This window comes from Melanostigma gelatinosum (assembly GCF_949748355.1).
Source record: "Melanostigma gelatinosum genome assembly, chromosome: 15".
Lineage (NCBI taxonomy): Eukaryota > Metazoa > Chordata > Actinopteri > Perciformes > Zoarcidae > Melanostigma > Melanostigma gelatinosum.
In genome coordinates, this window is record NC_136648.1 from 13,970,482 (window position 1) to 13,988,121 (window position 17,640).

Below are 17,640 nucleotides of genomic sequence, written 5' to 3' on the forward strand. Positions count from 1 at the left end.
AAAGTTGTTCTTTTGAAGATTGTAATTGCCAATGTTGTCTAAATTCATGGCCAAAAACCTCAGATTATTGTGCGACCTGGCTATGAATACATACCACAATGAGCTATGTATTTGATACCATGTACAATCTTGCAATAGCATTACTTATATTGTATTCGCAATACCCATTTGTTTTCAAATAGTTTTAGTTTAGTGCACAGTTCCCGGGTTAGGGTTAGTAGCACATGAATATACCCCAAGTAGCTTATTTATAGCCATAACAGTAGCCCCTATGATCATATTTGACATCTTTGAACATACTATTACACATTCACAATGTGTCCAATAGTTATGGCTTAGGTTTAACTTAGTAATTAGGGAGGAACAAAAACATCTGCAGATAGAAAATGGGTGCAACATGTGTGAATGCACGAGTGTGTGTTTTTATCCATGTGGAAGAGAGAAAGATAGTGGCAGAAAATAAAATAATAATGGTGCAGCTACTTCCTTTTGCCAAGCTGGAATCAAAAGAGTTTGCATGAACCAGTGTCTAACTCACAAAAAATGACCTGGTTGCTGTTTTCTCATGAGTTGTACCTTGGTGGTTATGTAAACATGGCTGCAGTTAATGTCAGCGTTTGTTTTGAGACTTTCTAAAGAAAACCTCAACTGGTTTGAGGGGAAACAACCTAAATAACATCTGTGCTGGCCTTTACGAGAAAACTCAGCCATCCACTTTGTGGTTCGTGCACACACATGCTCAGCATGCGTTGCACACATGCAACTCAAGCACACACCTGTATGTCATTAACAGTGGGCCTAAAGACTGGTTACCATGTTATCCTTTTAGGACTAAATACATGCATAAAGATGTAGGCTACAACAGTCAATTTTAATTAGGCACAGGGAGCCAATGCATGCTTTATGCATTGTTAAAGACAAATGCAGTTAAATGCGTCTTTATGTTTTTCCAACAGGGTGAGGAGCAGTCAGTCAACGGGAGCAGATCAACCTCATTATGACAAAACTGGTGTCATGTCACAGATTCACTCGAGAAGCTCCTACAGCACACCTGGGGAAAGACGGTGCATGTATTTGCCGTGGAAGTGATCATATCACAGCTCTCTGCAAAACATCAAACAATGTTTGGTTTGTTGCCTTTTAAAAAGTAGGACAACTGGCACGGAGGCAAAACAACACCGAGGTTGAACGTAAGGCGCAAGACACACGCACACACAAAAAAGCTATATTTAGAGTGGAACTCCATTTTCCTAACCCCTAAATGTGTACCCTCCTATCCACCCACTCTTTCCTGGGCTCTCTCTTCTTCTAGACGATAGCTTTGTAAATGGGTTACCCCCATGCAGCCACCCACGCATCAGGTACAGTATGAAAACCTGGGGCATCCTGTTATGACTTCTGGTTTCCTGTTTCCTGCGAAAAATAAAGCCCCCTCTCTCTCTTTCACACACATGCAAACACACTCATATACTCCACCACTTGTCACATAGAGCAGGCCTGGGATCCCATTCCAAATATATCACTTTGAGTGTTTGTACTTATAGTCCTGGCTCAAGTATTTGGGAGTGTATTAAAAAATGTAAATATCAAACTTGTTCAGTGGCGTGCTTTCTCTCTTGGGATTATTCCCAACAAGACTCCATCTAAGTGTATTTTGACTGGGTATCACAGACATTGACATTGTTGTGGGGAAAACGCAGCCCTGGGAGAAACTGCTGCATTGTGAGAAAGTCATTATTCTATAAGGTGACAAGAGCAGCTGTTTTGCCCCATTCTTCACAACATTTAATTTGTTTTTATTCCTTGTATACACATTCTCATTTCACATGCCAAGGAGGGAGGAAGATGTACAAGTGTCAAGGGACCACTGAAACGATAACAGCAGTGTGTGCTCATGTGTGAACTGTAGACTCCAGAAATATGAAAAGAACAGTTTGTGACACACAACATGCTGCCGCTGCACACCCCCTGCCAAGGTACCTGAGCATCTCTCTCTACAGGGGTCAGCCACATCACTCTTAATGAGCAGAAATCTCTCTTCCTTCCTGTGGTGGATCTAGTCTGCCATGCCGAATGCTTAGTGACGGTGTACATGGTTAATTGTCTTGGCACAAACTCATAGCTCCGTTTCCCCCCTTTCATGCTGTGGCTCCTCTTCGTGCTCAAACAGAATTATAACGTACTCGCTCGTTACATGCGATTCTTGTCTTTTCTTCATCAGTTTTGTTTGGGCGTTGTCGTCATTTTTTATATTTGATGAGAGTCTAAAAGCATCAGTGTTCAGTATTCTCTTCTGTTGAATAGGGCCTTTACATTCTATAGACCGCTCACGATTCTTTCTTATTTTTTGCAAGCAAAAGCACAATAGCGTCCTGTTCTTTTTTTGTTTTTTAGCTTATCCTCCCCTCCCCCTTTCTTGCAGATTTGAATTCATTAGCAATCAAAGAGCCACTGACAAACGCCCAATCTTAATTACCCTCTCATTTGCATATTTGCATATTAATGACTGCAGACTTTGCTGTTTTTCTGCTGCAGTAGTCCCCCTCCCATCAACATTGCTCAGACTCGCCACCCCACACATTGCAACACTACGTCTCTCTATTAGCTCAGCGCCTCACATTTTCAGCCTGAAGTTGACAAGACATTCAAGGGAAGACATTTCATTATTAGTCCAGACATGAGCCAAACAGATGAATCATTGTGCTGGTGATTTAAATGGAGGACTAATGTATTTGAGCAGGGCTTTATATCACGGTCCTGCATTTCGTTTCAGTCAGTATAAGCATGCGCTAACTTGGTTGCAGCAATGTAGGCACAATACACTACACATACAGTACCAAGTATATTTTGATATTTGTTTGATAGCATAGTTTTGTTAGTAATTGAACCAAAGTGCTCAGTGCATTTCATGCGAGTGCTTCCCCCTTCTGGTGAGATGAGTGCATAGTGATCGTCTGGCAAATGAAGACATAATCTTACAACACATGCCATTTATTGACAATGCACACTTCATAAGGACAAAGCTTTCAATGACATTACCATAGAAAACATCTATATTGTTACTTAAAGGAGGAAGTAGACAAAGGAGAAAAATGCCCCGATTCTGCCGCAACACAGGATGCACTTCAATGGCAAATCCATGTCCTGTTTACATTACTGCAAATAAAATGCGATAATAATTTGCTTCCTCTGAGGCTGCGCAGAGTCGTGATGCCGCTTGCTCACATGATTAAAGCAGTGTTGTTACAGCGGGTACTGTCCAGGGATGAATCTCCAGTATTTTCAAAGGCAACCTCTGCCCCAGTGTAGCTAATCTGAAGCTAATGGTAACACAACAAGCTGAGGATGCTGCTTTAAATTAACAACCCTACAGAGGAAGCAGAGGGTGCATTTATTGTTGTAACTTCTTCTTTTTTTTTTGGCTTTGACACGAGAGTCATGCTAAAATATATTAAACATTGTGTTTCACCTTTAGACATCTCAAAATTTGTAGAAATCTGTCACATCATCAAATGCAAAGAACATCCTAGACTCGATCATCTCTTGCTAACACAGACACACCTGAGGTCATAACCTGACATGTATCCATAAAATAAACGTTTCTTTACTTATACAGATGTATATATGAAAGCAAATTCATATATACATCTGCCTGTACACATGTATGGATGCATAACAATGATTGTAATAACTGGGCTTTACACACTCGTGCTGTAGATACAGTGTCTCTCCTGGCTTACTTGTCAGTAGAGTTCATTAGACAGATGGAAACTTCAGAGGTTCACCTGAGAGAGGACGTGGCAAACAGGGTGTGTATGTGGGTGTCTCCATGTTTTTACATGTACATACTGTGTGCATGAGTGTGTGTGTGTGTGTGTGTGTGTTCAGTCTGCAGTGCGTGTTGGACTGCTGGGTTGGTTCAGCCCCATGGTTTTACAAAGCCAGCCAGCAAAGTCTACCTCCTCCACCTCAGACCGCTTGATAAACATATGGTTCTGCAACAAAACATACAATCAATGCAAATACAACACTGGATATTAAAAACTCAATCATATAACAGTTGCTTTCACAAAATGTAACCGAGTTTAACCTCAGTTTGTGATCTAAACCGTGAATCTGTCAGATATTGCCCATTTCAAAGATAAATGTGGGAGCATGAATTCAAACTTAAGCCATCGTCTAACTGAGGACACTCACCGTCAACATTTTCAAGTCAGCCCTGTCTGCTGGGTTTTTGATGAGACTGAAAATGACAGAGCAGAGAGAACTTTTCACCCATGAATAAAAAGACAGATTATGTGCACGTGAAAAGGACAAATTAACTGTTTTCAGGGTGAAACGCTGTCTCACCACTTTGTCACAAAGTCCTGGAAATCAGAGGTGAAGACGCCATGTGGTAGTTTGGGAGGAGGCTGAAATACAGGACAACGTTGAATGAACATGTCAACTCATTTTGCAAGGATGACAGTAAATACATTATGGAACCAGGGAACAGTCTTTAGATGTTCTTTGGAAAACTTCTAAGATTCTTACCTCATTTACTATGTAGTCCAGTAGTTCAAAGATGGCCATGGCAGGACCATGACCTGGAAAAAAGAGCCGGGATCAACTGTGTTTAATATTTCAAGTAAGAACTGCTGTAAAAACACAATTTTATCATCTTAAATTACACATTCAAGTTCCAACAAAACCCTGTTCTACCATAGTGATTGAGCACATGGTATATTGTGTGTGAATATTGTGTGTGTGTGTGTATATATATACACAATATGTATATATATATACAATATATATACACACACATATATATATATATATATATATATACACACATATATATATACATATATACATATATATATACACACACATATATATATACATATATACACACATATATATATACATATACACATACACATATACATATACATATATACATATACACATATACACACATACACACATACACACATACATATACAATATATATACACACATATATATATATATATATATATATATATATATATATATATATATATATATATATATATATACATACATATACACATATACAATATATACACATATATATACACATATACACATATATATACATATACATATACATACACACACACACACACACACACACACACACACACACACACACACATATATATATATATACACACACACACACACACATATATATATATATATATACACATATACATATACACATATACACATATATACATATACATATATACATACATATATATATATACCTTAGTGCTAACTTTACTTCTCATGCTGCCACCTACAGCTGCATGAATGCAAAGGTACCAACTGCAATTTAAAAAAAGCCAATTTAAACAGTTGTGTGCATTGCTCACCGCCGCCAGGTCTACCCGATGGTCTAGGTCTGGGTGAAGTGCTGAGCGTCTCTCCTTCACTACCACCCAAGATGGGATGTCCAAATATGGCCTCCAGTTCCTTAGCATCTGGAGGAGGGATGGGGAAGCGTCCGATTGACAGCTCCACAAGGGACAGCCCCATACTCCACACATCTGACTGCACAGAATAGTGGGTTCCCTGCAGTCTCTCAGGCTATACAGGAAACATGAAAAACACACACACACAACATAATAAACAATTACATTTGATCAACAAATATAGGGAACTCTTGCTTACTGCACAAGTCTTAAATATATTGTTTATTTCTAATACAGTAAAGTGGAGGAACTAAACCGAGTTGATATTTTCAAGGCATAATTCAGAGAAGGACCAACATACCGACATATAGGATCTTGTGCCGACAAAGGAATTGGCCATAGAGTCTATGAGCTGCCCGCTCACACCGAAGTCACACAACTTGATCTCCCCCCGCGAGTTCACTAGTATGTTTGAAGGCTTCACATCTGGTGGTAAAAAAGGTATTTAAAAAAACATTACCCGACTGGATATCTACAACAGAATGCAGTGAAAAGCGACTATCTTTACCAACCATCGTACAGACTACAACCCTAAAATTAACATAAAGGTTACGATTTAGATTATCTTTGGCATGTAACCACGTATATGAACAGGTTAATTCATGTTTTAATAAAATACAATGCACTTTGCTACTGTGTAGTAGGCCTTACAGATGAAATACAAGAATCAGTAATTAACCCCTTGAAAACAACGAGTACCTCTGTGCATGATTTGATGTTTTTCTCTCAGGTACACCAGGCCTCTCAAAACCTGTTTTTAGAAAGGGAGAAATCACACAAGTCAATAATCATGAATAAAGTTAATGTGAAAATAACAGTTAGAAACAAGCATAAAACCCATCCAGGCCCATGGTGTATGTGTGTTTTTATAACACGGTCACAATTTCCTTTGAGCCCAATACAGAAAACAGAAGGAGCAAGTGATACGATTATGGAAGATTTTGATTGTTTAAGCCTTGATGAAATAGTTTTATTCAAACAGAACAATTTAAACTAACCAGTCTTATTAATGCCAGTAATGTAATATATCACATAACATTACAAATGTAGAAGATAACCATACACTTACAGCGATGCTGACTTTGCCCAGAATCTCTTCAGGGATCCTCTTTGCTTCTTTCAGCACCTGGTCCAGAGATCCACCATCCTGCACAACAAAGAATACAACAGGTCGGAATACAAATCGATGAAAAGCACATCCTGTCTACAATGGTGTTCCAAGGGATCCCATCTTTCCCATTGTCGTTATGTGCACGTTTACTGAAAAAGCACAGGTCTTCTGTGGAACATATACAGGTCCAATACAGGAATTTTATTTCATTATTATCACAATACATTTGGTTTACATTTTACCATAAAGATCACACACCACATAGTTTCAATTTACATGTAATCATTCTGCAGAGAAACATACAAGTTAGGTACAATCCAACGACAATAGGTCATGGATAATTTTAGATTAGCATTTGAACTGTTTATCGACCGACATATGTACATATAGAAGGGACATTGAGGATCTCCTATTTCTTCCTTGATTCAATGTCACAATCCTCGAAATAAGCAAAAAAAAAGCAATCTAGGAGCCTAAGTCAGTAAAGGTTTTCTGTACCTGACCTTCCGCAGCCGCACATAAGATAACAAATGTGCAAAGGGGGAAAAGAAGATAGTATCCCTTTGGGGATGAATTGATCAACATTGAAATACCCTTAATACCTTAACCTGCTACCCACAGACAGTCACTCCCTCAGATTTTCTCACCATGTGCTCCATGCAGATGCTGATCTCTCCATCGTTGTAAAATGATCCATAGAAGCCCACAATGTAGGGAGAGTTACACTCATGCAGCACCTGAAGCTCTCGGATGATTTGGTTTCTGATTGCAGGTTTAATTTCAAGATGAATAAGCTGAACAGAAAAGAGAATGTTTTTTATATCGAATGTGTCTTAAGACCAGTTGGTACAGGATCAACGTTTTATTACCAGGTTCAGCATGACTTTTTGTCATCACATTCACATCATTAGTATAATTTGTAGCTCACCTTTCTGGCCATGATTATTCCTGAAGATTTGTGGCGTTCCTTATTGACAACTCCTCCGTTGCCTGCACCCAGCTCACAGACACGATGGAAGTCGTCAGCTCTCAGCTCGCCCACCTTGGCCTTTTGGGTAAGGAAAGCTTCTAACCTTTTCTTCTGTTGTTTGTCCAGATCCAACTCTTCCAATATTCTTTTAAGTGCCTCTAAATTGGCCCTGAGAAAAACGATAAAGAACAGGAATAAAGCATCTTTCACATAAACGACTAAAATATTTAGTTTATACAGTATATTGGTGTGGTCAGTAGAATAACTTACTCAGACGAAACATCGGTGCTGGTGGAGGTGGATAACCCGTCAGCAGCAGGAGCAATGGTTAAGGGCACTGGTCTCTTTTTAGGAGCCATGTTCACTGATGGATAAACTATGAGGTGGGCTTAAGTGAGTTTTCTCCAGGTTACAACTGATAATTTACTATGAAAGTAATGTGATTAGGATAAAATTTTACTTTCCGTGCAAACGTTTGGATTAATGGTTAAAAAGCAAAACAGGTATTATCTTGCAGATGCTATGTGGACTAACTACCCTTAGTGGACTGACAGATATTAGGTGAGACAGTTAACAAAGGTAAAAATGTGACCATTAAGTATTGGGCTCAATATTTTAAGCTTGGCCTCAGACTCTGCTTAAATGACCAGTCTCCGATTCCAAATACTGTAATGAGCAACACTGTAAATGACTAAAAACAGTGACGCTAACGTTGGCTACCTTCTTAGCTAGATTATAGTCACGTTAGCTAGCCAGTTGTTGTGAACGGATGAGGCGTAACGGAGACGTTACTGGTAAGCACGATAATTAGCATTATGGCCACTGCACTAAAGTGAAATATGTGAATTTGTAATGACTCTACGCTGAACTAGCTTCAACATAACGGAAAACAAAATATATTAAAAACCACAGCCATCAGTAGCAGCGCTTCACGTTAGCTAACTTGCTTAATCTGCTAGCTAGTTCGCTGTTGCATGAGAGTAACGTCAACACATTTAAAGCTAGCTGATAGCAAGCGACTGTTTTCCTTTACGGACGTTGTGACAGTGTCGTAAACCCGCCCAGGTGTTTAAGTTACAAACACCCGCCTAATGGGGCTGTAGTGTCCGTCTATTGTAATCCTTGCCCCTTATTGCCTCTAGCAGGTATGTGGTCGCTGCAGACAGACAGACACTGGTCCCAGTATCCGAAGCAGAGATGAGGTCCAGGGGCCGACCAGCATCCGCACACTTGCTGGACTCTGCCTCTGATTGGCTTAGCATGATATTTATTTTAACCCTAAAGCTACAACCTAACCAATCCTACAAACGATAGCAACGAGTACTAGCCAATCAGAGACCGAGGAGTGCGGGTACCTATAGATTACTGCACATGGGAGAAGTCTGCCTCCAGGGATTTCTGCCAGGAATGTCCTTAGGTTTAGGTAACAAACGTACGTTAGGTTTGGGAAAATATCACGATTTGGGGTTAAAATAAACCCTTTCTAGCAAAAAGACCTGAAGGCAACCTTCTTCCATGTGCTCGTATTTTTTGCGAACCATCCTATGAAAAACGTAGGGAAATAGGATTATGTAATGGCCTAAAACTCTTCTCACATAAAATAAATAAATTACAAGCAGAATTATGTTTAGCCAATGTTCCAAGCATGGATTATGTTATATCTTTGCAATATTTGCTGTTGGGCCCCTATTGACACCACCACCCACCACTACCTACTGCTCTCAGTGCATTGTGAATGTACCCTGTTACAAGTTCATATTTAGAACATAACACAACACAGTCAATGCATGGCCACATTTTGTCAACTAGTGCTATTTTACCAAAATAATAATGACTGTTTCAAAGTAAAATATCATTGAAATAAGTTATGGTATAGTGACGGCACAATATTTACCATAATAAAAAATACTTTTTGAATTCATCAAATTACTAAAAGCAATTGGCATCCAGCGATTTCTTTGACTTTTTGGAGCCTTTTGGAAGTTGCCTGCTTTGAACTGTTGGTAATCCAGCTGTGGACCAGCTGTGGTACAAGAATCAGGTGTAATAGCATGAATTCTGAACACCTTGAAAGAATCCTGCTCTGCTGTCCTTGGTTATAAAATAAGTGTTAAGATAGTGTTTGCCCTCTCCAGCTGGGCGGGCAGAACTGTCATCAGATTTAAAAGAAAATGCACTACAGGAATTCACTACTGTTGTTCTTTTGTGTGTGTGTGTGTGTGTGTGTGTGTGTGTGTGTGTGTGTGTGTGTGTGTGTGTGTGTGTGTGTGTGTGTGTGTGTGTGTGCGTGTAACATAAAGGGACAGCAACAGCATTTCGTTGTACAACCATATGTTGAAAATGACAGTAAATAAACCCTGAACCTTGATCCTTGAAGTCTGGATTTTCAAAAATAAACTAGTTTCAGAAAATGTAACAAAGCTACGCGCTACCTTTATGTATAAACACTGACACGAATATTTTAAAGACGATATAAATGTATTTGAAAAGACCTGAGAAGCTCAGAGGTTCCATCCCATAAACATTAATGTCTGCCCAACACATCAGAAAACACTTGTGTGTGTGTGCGTTCACATCACTCTTGCTGTGTGATGTTCTTCCAGTAGAGGGCGATGTTGCTCATTTCTTTACAGCCTTCAGAGTTGTATCTGACTGGGCTGTAGCATGGATGTATTAAAAGCCATTTAATCCCATAGTTATAAGGCTCTAAAAATGTTACTGATGTATCAATGCATTTACAGCAAACATTGAAATAATAATGAGTGTAAGTGAAATATGTGCAGAGCCACATGTTTAGTACATGGTCACATGACCTGAGCTGTTTACTTCCTCGCTGCACAATGACAAGAGGAGGGCTGCATCAAAGCTTTTTGGTACACATACTCTTTAAGGTGTCAAATGTTCATATATGCATTTGCAATTACTCAACTTTGTTCAGTGTGGTCATAGAATGAGTAAACATGTTGACGGCAACAAAAGTGACCGGCAGGATAAGTGCATCTCGGAATACATACTTAAACACAGACATAGTTCTTGTTCTACCTGACTATCTACTCCTTTCTTTCTTTTACTTTAACTTTGAGTCAAGATCTGGAGGAACCAAAGGCCTCTTTCTCTCTCTCTCATAACACTTTATTACATTTCAAGAAGATTATCAACACGTTAAACCTTAAAGCAGACGGGGTAGTGCTCCTTTGTTGATCTGGGACTGAAAGAACTTTTTGGTTACGCTCAAATGGATGGTGACCGATGATCTTTTATTGAAATTACCGAGGTCTCTTTTCCAATGTAAGTCTGTTGGAAAAAGTATTTTTTGGTTCAAATGGCATCACATTACAGACCTGGAAGTTGTAATTCCACTGTTTTGGCCACTATGTAAAATTTGCTTCAGAGCCTGGCGCTCTTCTTGGGGGTTTGGGCTGGAGCTGTGTCCTTTGGCAGCAGCTTTAAGATACAAAGAGAAACAGAGTCAGATGAAACAGAGAGCGAAGAACTGTTGGAATGCATATTATCACAAACTAAGACATACAACTGGAATTCATTTTGCTCTAAAACATTTTTGCTCCAATGTTCATACATATTTCCGACAAATGCTCCTCATTTGAAAACATCACTATCTCTAACACTGGTTATGCTAGGTTAAGTTATGCTAAATATTACTTTGGTCACAAGATTTAATTGTGTCAGTTTTATAGAATTGGTGTCTGGTAGGTCTGTTAATCATTATTCACACACACGCACACACACACACACACACACACACACACACACACACACACACACACACACACACACACACACACAGACACACACATACCCACCCACACACAGCCATATGTCCTCTAATGGGTTTGGCCTGGCTGATGAGGTCAGGAAGTTTGCTGTTTCTGATGTCTGGCAGCAACATGCTAACAGCAGCAGCCATGATGGTGATTGTGCCAAAAACCATATATGGCAGGATCTTGCTGTACACACCTGCAGACAGAATAAATAGCACTTGAATTGGAATTGCCACTGATCTGTTTATTTCCATGGGTTACAGTCATCGGCCTTTTTCACAGAAGACATTTTGACATGCACACCATTACGGTACTGGGACTCTTGTGCTTTTACTACTGTGACAAGCCAAAATGTCTGCTGCAAAAAAAGGCAGAAAACAAAGAAACTCAACTTGTCACACGCAGGGGTAATGAATAACATATATTGCTGCATTGGAACAGAACTATCATTGATATCATTGGCTTCACTTCACAGACCTGCTCATCAAGCAAACACATCAAGCAAACACAACAAGCAAATGTAAAATGTAGGGAGAGCTTTATGTCTTTCAACTGTAAAGAATAAGTTACTACTTTCCCCAGTGTTGTTCCTGACTGACTTTAGAATCACTGGGCAATATTACGCCTATCCTCGATGAGAAGGTCAATGTTGTAGCTAACTTATGCAAAATGTCACCAGACGCCTAACCCTGTGGCACTTTTAATGAACAAAATCCGAAAAATTAGTCTTGAAGTTTCAAATATAATCACATTTTTATGTAAAACAATTAAATGCACATATAATGTCAGTTATTTAAAAAATGTGACTTGGCAACAAAGACATTTTAGGGGAGGTTAGGTTTTCCACCAATAGCGGCCGATACTCCTTCTCCCTTTTGATTTATTTTGGGCTATTTGTCATTTAAAGGGGCACTCCACCTCACTGATTTTAGATATTGGCATGTGAAGTTTGAAAGTCTCTTGTGAGTCTCTAAACCTTGTGGAGGAAGGATAAATTGCTGGAGTAAAGTGAAATAAATTATGTTCACTCAAGTGTATTAATATCATCGACAGTGAGTCGTTCCAATCTCTCTCTCAAAGTATAGTTTCAAAAGTGTGCACAAATACAACAGCAACAGAAAGACTCCAAAAACTCTTACCCATGTAGATCACATAGGGACAAATGATGGTGCCCATGCATCCAGCTGTGGAGGCGATGCCTAAGCCCATGTTCCTGACCACCGTGGGGATCAGCAAAACACAAAGATCATGCTGTAAGCAGCAGACACACCAGTCTTTCCCAGCAAGGCTAACACCTGGAGCATGACATGCATGTCTGAGAAAAACAAACAAGATCATTAGACAAGGCCTACACAATCTCACACACACATAGCGTCTTCATGGTACTTTCAGGGATGCCGGATTCAGTCACTATTGCATTGAGAAACAGACCTTCAGGCACCAGCTTGATTATGAGAAGCATGCTGCCACAGAACATCAGAGTGGAGAAGAGGATTGTGGGTCGTGACACATGGTTAGCTAGCGCCCAAGTGGCTCCATACACTACAATGTCAACGGCTGCTGAAATGAAGCAGTTGAGGTAGACATCTCCATTGAGGTTACTGGTATTGAGAGAGAGACCATAGAAGACCATGGAAGTGGAAATCCTGCAGAAATACAAAATCAAGACTGGATAAAGGCGGAAGGCAGTGTGTTTGAATAATACATTAATCTCAAAAGTGCATTTTACTTTGACGGTGCCATATGGTGCCCGATGGCTCAGATTGAGACTAAATTGCTTTGAAGAAGCTACAGTTTATTTTAGTTTTGATTGAACTATTTAAAGGGCAATTTCAATTTATTTTCCTTGATTTGTTTATGTTATCAAAACAAAAAAGTTGGCACATGATTTGGAACCTGCTGTTCTTCTCAAATCACGAACTAAATCTGAATTATTAATATTTTCTGATACAATTACAAAATAATCACAGAAAAACCCTTTAGCATTAAGACAAACTTTTAAATGTGAAAGTGTGGATTTCACAGTAAGAATTTATATTGTGCCTTAAGGTAGTCATAACGTTTTCATAACTCTCCAGTCTAACACATCCGAACTGCTACTGATCTTGTTCATCATTTTTTTGTAAACTACACTTGTTTGCAATATATTTTGAGGGCCTCCATTTAATATTTATTTATCTTTTTCAAGTTCAGGGTGGCAGTCTGGCAATCAGAGTTCTGAGGATTTATTTGTCAAACATAACTGTCAATTTAGCCAGCCTGCTGCCACCGCGACCCGACCCCGGAGGAAAATAGATGGATGGATGGAACTGTAAATTTAAGGAATTACTTTGATGTAGAATAAAGTGTACACACAATCATGTTCAGAAAAGTTACAAACAAAGAAAAGAAGTCATATTACCATATGAAAACACTCAGAATTGTAATATTCCTTAAGTTAGGGGTGCGTATCAGGTCCAGATAAGTGTATGTCTGCTCCTCTTCACCTTTATTTTGCTGAATTAGACATGAAAAGAAACAGAACGGTCTCATTGCATTCAGTGAAATGTAATTCTAGTCAAAAGTGACACCTGGCTCACAGTTGTGGCTATATTTCATACTACACAATAGGTTCCACAGCATGAGGAGTAAAAATGGAGTAAACACCATTAGCACTCGTCAGCCCTGAATCAGGAGCAGGGACTCTGTTCCTTTTGGCCAAAACGCGTATGACAAGCTCAGCCTCCGCCACGCGACCTTTCTGCAAAAGCCAGCAGGGAGAGTCAGGAATCAACCTGAGCAGAGATAGAAGGACAGAATTTCATCGACCTTTGGCAGTTATTTAAAAGAATGAACCCCTTCAAGAGGTGTATTTGTACTTGGTAATGCATAGACTATATGTCACAGAGAACATTAGAGTATGCTCATAGTTTTATGATGACAGAGAGGAAGCAAAAACAGTCCGCTATGCTGGAAGTTGAAAGAGTATCATCACTTTTGAATTGATTCTGACCTTTGGTTTGGATAAACTATCATGTGTTTGCAAATAGTGGTGTAGAGACCATTATTTTTGAATAATTTGGCTCTATTAAATTTGATTTATTACTTTATTTTCCCCTTTCAATACGTCCAAGGTTGATTCTGTGTTTTTTATTCTTCTTTTATGATGTTTTAGGACAATCAAAAAAGGTTACAAGCGGTACAACAATCATTGGCATCAGGACCACTCCGGCATTATGTTATGAGACACAAGGGGAATTTAAATCCTAGTCCTTACATAGGACATACCATTGACCAATTATATTCAGCCAACATTCATCAGACTTACCACCATGCTGGAATGAATAGGAAGCCGGGGATGGCAGTAGCAACCAGCAGCATTCTCCAGCCTCGTATGAAGTAGGCAACGAGTGGCAACAAGGCATATCCAACACCAAAACCTACACAGTGGCCCAGCAGAGCAAAGCCCATCCTGGTAGTCTAGCTCAGCATCTCAGACCCTAACCAAGAAGAGGATTTGGAGCGTGGCATTAATATGAGACAGTACAGTATATTTGATATCAAATGAACACAAAAACAAGGTGAAAACTATCTGCAGCCATTTTCAGTTCATTGCTTCCTTCAACTACCTGAGCACAAGGCAATGGAATTGTACAGCTTGCATCAAACTACAGGCAAGTAAGCTGCGCTTTGTCACAGGAAGATATTGAAGAAGAGATAAAGACATGGACTCTTTTGAGACCAATAGAAGTGCATGTGCTGCCTCACCCAATGACACGATGTAATTGAAGTAGCCAAGTCCTCTCAGAGCGTTGAGGATACAGAACATGATCCAACTGACGGAGGTGGCCTGGATCAAGGGAGTGACTGTTCGTAAGGCCATGGTGAAAAAAACCACCGGCCTCCTGCCAAACCTGTAAGACAATGCACAGGAGCATGAAATTAACGGGGCATGTGTAATCTGTGAGTGTACACCATCACACCGAGTGTTAGACGTGTATATGATGAGCTGCCTCTTCTTTCCTTTCTCGATCTCGAAGTCCCTCGTTCTTTTTGTTTTGTTTTTGCTGCTAGCACCACAGACATCAGTGAAAACTATTAGGCAGTAAAACAACAAATCAAAAATTGTATTTTCATTCGAGCTAAATAATGAGTAAATTCATCAATTAGTTAGATACAAACATTCTCTAAAACATGCAAACTGAAGATATTGTCAATTAATTAACTGATCGTCAGATTTATATATATTTATACAATATACAATCAAAGACCATGAAAAAACGAATCTATTACATTCTAAAATAACATAAAATTGCATTTAAAAGGTATTCAAATTTCGCAGTTAAGCAATCAATCAGCAATAATACAGCAATCTACTCTGTATTTAAGAAGCGTTTGAGTTTAGATAAAAATTCACTTTGATTGTGAGATGTTAGTTGGCAAGATTCACTGACTGGTTAGAGATATTTGTGCAACATAATGTTAATCTGTCTCATTTCATGCAGTATCATATCTGTATCTGCTTTCCTTTGACTTTAATAGTATTAGTTTTTTGTCCAGCTAACAGACTAATGTTGTAGTTGAGGATGATCATATAGGTGTTGAAATCAAAAATGGCAAGTTCAATTTCTTATATACAATACTGTTAGACTGTGGTTGGATTACTGCCCCATGTGGCCAACCATTGTATTACATTGTTACTAAATGGGCACTCGTTGATGGCGTTTAAATAAAGTTTGCATAAACCTGGGACCAGAATAATCATTCAAGAACATGAGCAGTGTTTGTGATAATGATCTGTATTGTACAGCCTTATGTGTTATGGCACACCTGGTTCGCGCTCTTCTCCTGGGCCGCGCCGCGTTTTCCAGGCGGTTTTGGACGCGCATAACAGTTTAAATATTTTCAACTGTTCAGCTCCAGGCGCAGAGTCGTACCGCTCGTCAATGTCACAATTGACAGAGGCAGCCAATCAAATCAAGCAAGAGGCGGGCTTTACTACTTTATCACCGACTTCCCGTTGTTATGCCGGTATATGTGGTAGGAACGGACATTCTAATTAAAATGAACTATATAATCCCCCCTCACCCTTATTCAACAACATCTACAGCTTAATGTCTGCACTGAATCATTTCCCCCCTTTATTTACATTTCATCGCCTGGTTGCGCACGCACCCCTGCTCCACCGGACCGACTCGCTATATATCCTGCGTCTTACTTTTGAACTGAATAAAAAGGTGTGGTGTGGGATGAATAACTTGCAGCTCAGCCTAAACACAAACTTGTTGGTGTTGGTATTATTCCGTGGAAGGGTTTTTGTTCCACGCTGTGTTGTGCTGGAGCAGAAGACTGAGAACAACACTAACATTCATCTTTTTCTCTCCATCCAATTTGCGTGAACAAGATGATTGGCTGGTGTGTATTTTAATGAAATGTTGGTAATTGTGCTTTTAGTCTTTAAAGGGATCATAAAGGCACCGCCCAATCTATTCAGTCAGACAAACACTCACTGAAGCTTTTTGTTTGGCTGTTTAAGTGTGTGACCCTGGCGTTCCCTGCTGCTCGTCTCTTATTTAAATGGTAAATGTCAAACTTATTTTTGGACGTTATTTATGTCCATCCAATCGTAATTGTGCTGTCTGTTGAGGAACCATGCAGTGATTCGTCAGTGTGGACGAATATCTCAGGCTCAACTTCATTTTAACAAAAAGATATGCATGAGAAAGAATGATTTTTAAATAAAAGTTTGAAAAATAAAGAGATAAAACAGACAAACTGAAACTGGAGCAGGCAGCGCCACAATTATAGCTGCTCTTTTAGGATGAGCTACAAGAGGAACAAAAGTAAGTTATATGTTGGGTCAGGTCCGATCCAGCTGCTCTGCTCTCGGAAGGGAACCTCCACATCCGTGCGCGTGGAGGCGTTCGATGCTTTTGCAGTGATGCTCAGGTGTGTCCGAAACGAAAACCACGACCATTCCCGTGCATCCGCATACGATTGCGCTTAAACTGAGCAGAGCAATTATTAGAACTTGAGACAAGCCATAGACGCCCAAGAAAGACGTAACTTCATCGAAGTCTTTCCCACACGACATGACCAACAGCAATGGCACGCTGGTACATCTGGGAGTGTTATATTCCAGGTTATGCTGTTTTGATAAGGATACGTGTTATCACGTATAGTATATAAAAAAAGGTTCCTTGAAGTCAGAGTGGCAGCAAATAAATCTGTTGTGTGTCTGCAGGACAGGTCTTTATTGTTCCTTGTACCGTGCTTCTTATTTCGTTATGGTTGGAGTTT

The 17,640-nt window shown here is 39.6% G+C and overlaps 1 protein-coding gene and 1 pseudogene across 3 annotated transcripts; both read right to left on the bottom strand.

Moving 5' to 3' along the window:
- Positions 1 to 3,008: 3,008 nt before the first annotated feature.
- LOC306788654 (dual specificity mitogen-activated protein kinase kinase 2-like) lies at positions 3,009 to 8,751 on the bottom strand. 2 transcript variants are annotated; one of them, XM_079284248.1, is made up of 11 exons: positions 7,853 to 8,751; positions 7,541 to 7,751; positions 7,260 to 7,406; positions 6,571 to 6,648; positions 6,201 to 6,252; positions 5,803 to 5,927; positions 5,403 to 5,616; positions 4,534 to 4,586; positions 4,351 to 4,412; positions 4,198 to 4,243; positions 3,009 to 3,995 (listed from the first exon to the last, which is right to left on the bottom strand). In XM_079284248.1, exons 1-11 carry the CDS (start codon positions 7,939 to 7,941, stop codon positions 3,885 to 3,887), a joined length of 1,188 nt encoding a protein of 395 aa, XP_079140374.1. In that variant the 5' UTR covers positions 7,942 to 8,751; the 3' UTR covers positions 3,009 to 3,884. The 2 variants fall into 2 exon arrangements, with proteins under 2 accessions (XP_079140374.1, XP_079140375.1); XM_079284249.1 differs by lacking the exon at positions 7,260 to 7,406.
- Positions 8,752 to 10,969: 2,218 nt separating this feature from the next.
- On the bottom strand, positions 10,970 to 17,434 carry LOC306789824 (solute carrier family 22 member 21-like; annotated as a pseudogene). Its single transcript has 9 exons — positions 17,171 to 17,434; positions 15,119 to 15,254; positions 14,669 to 14,820; positions 13,967 to 14,135; positions 13,763 to 13,857; positions 12,793 to 13,007; positions 12,501 to 12,676; positions 11,400 to 11,557; positions 10,970 to 11,026 (listed from the first exon to the last, which is right to left on the bottom strand). The product of its transcript is annotated as a solute carrier family 22 member 21-like (transcript).
- Between the last annotated feature and the right edge of the window lie 206 nt (positions 17,435 to 17,640).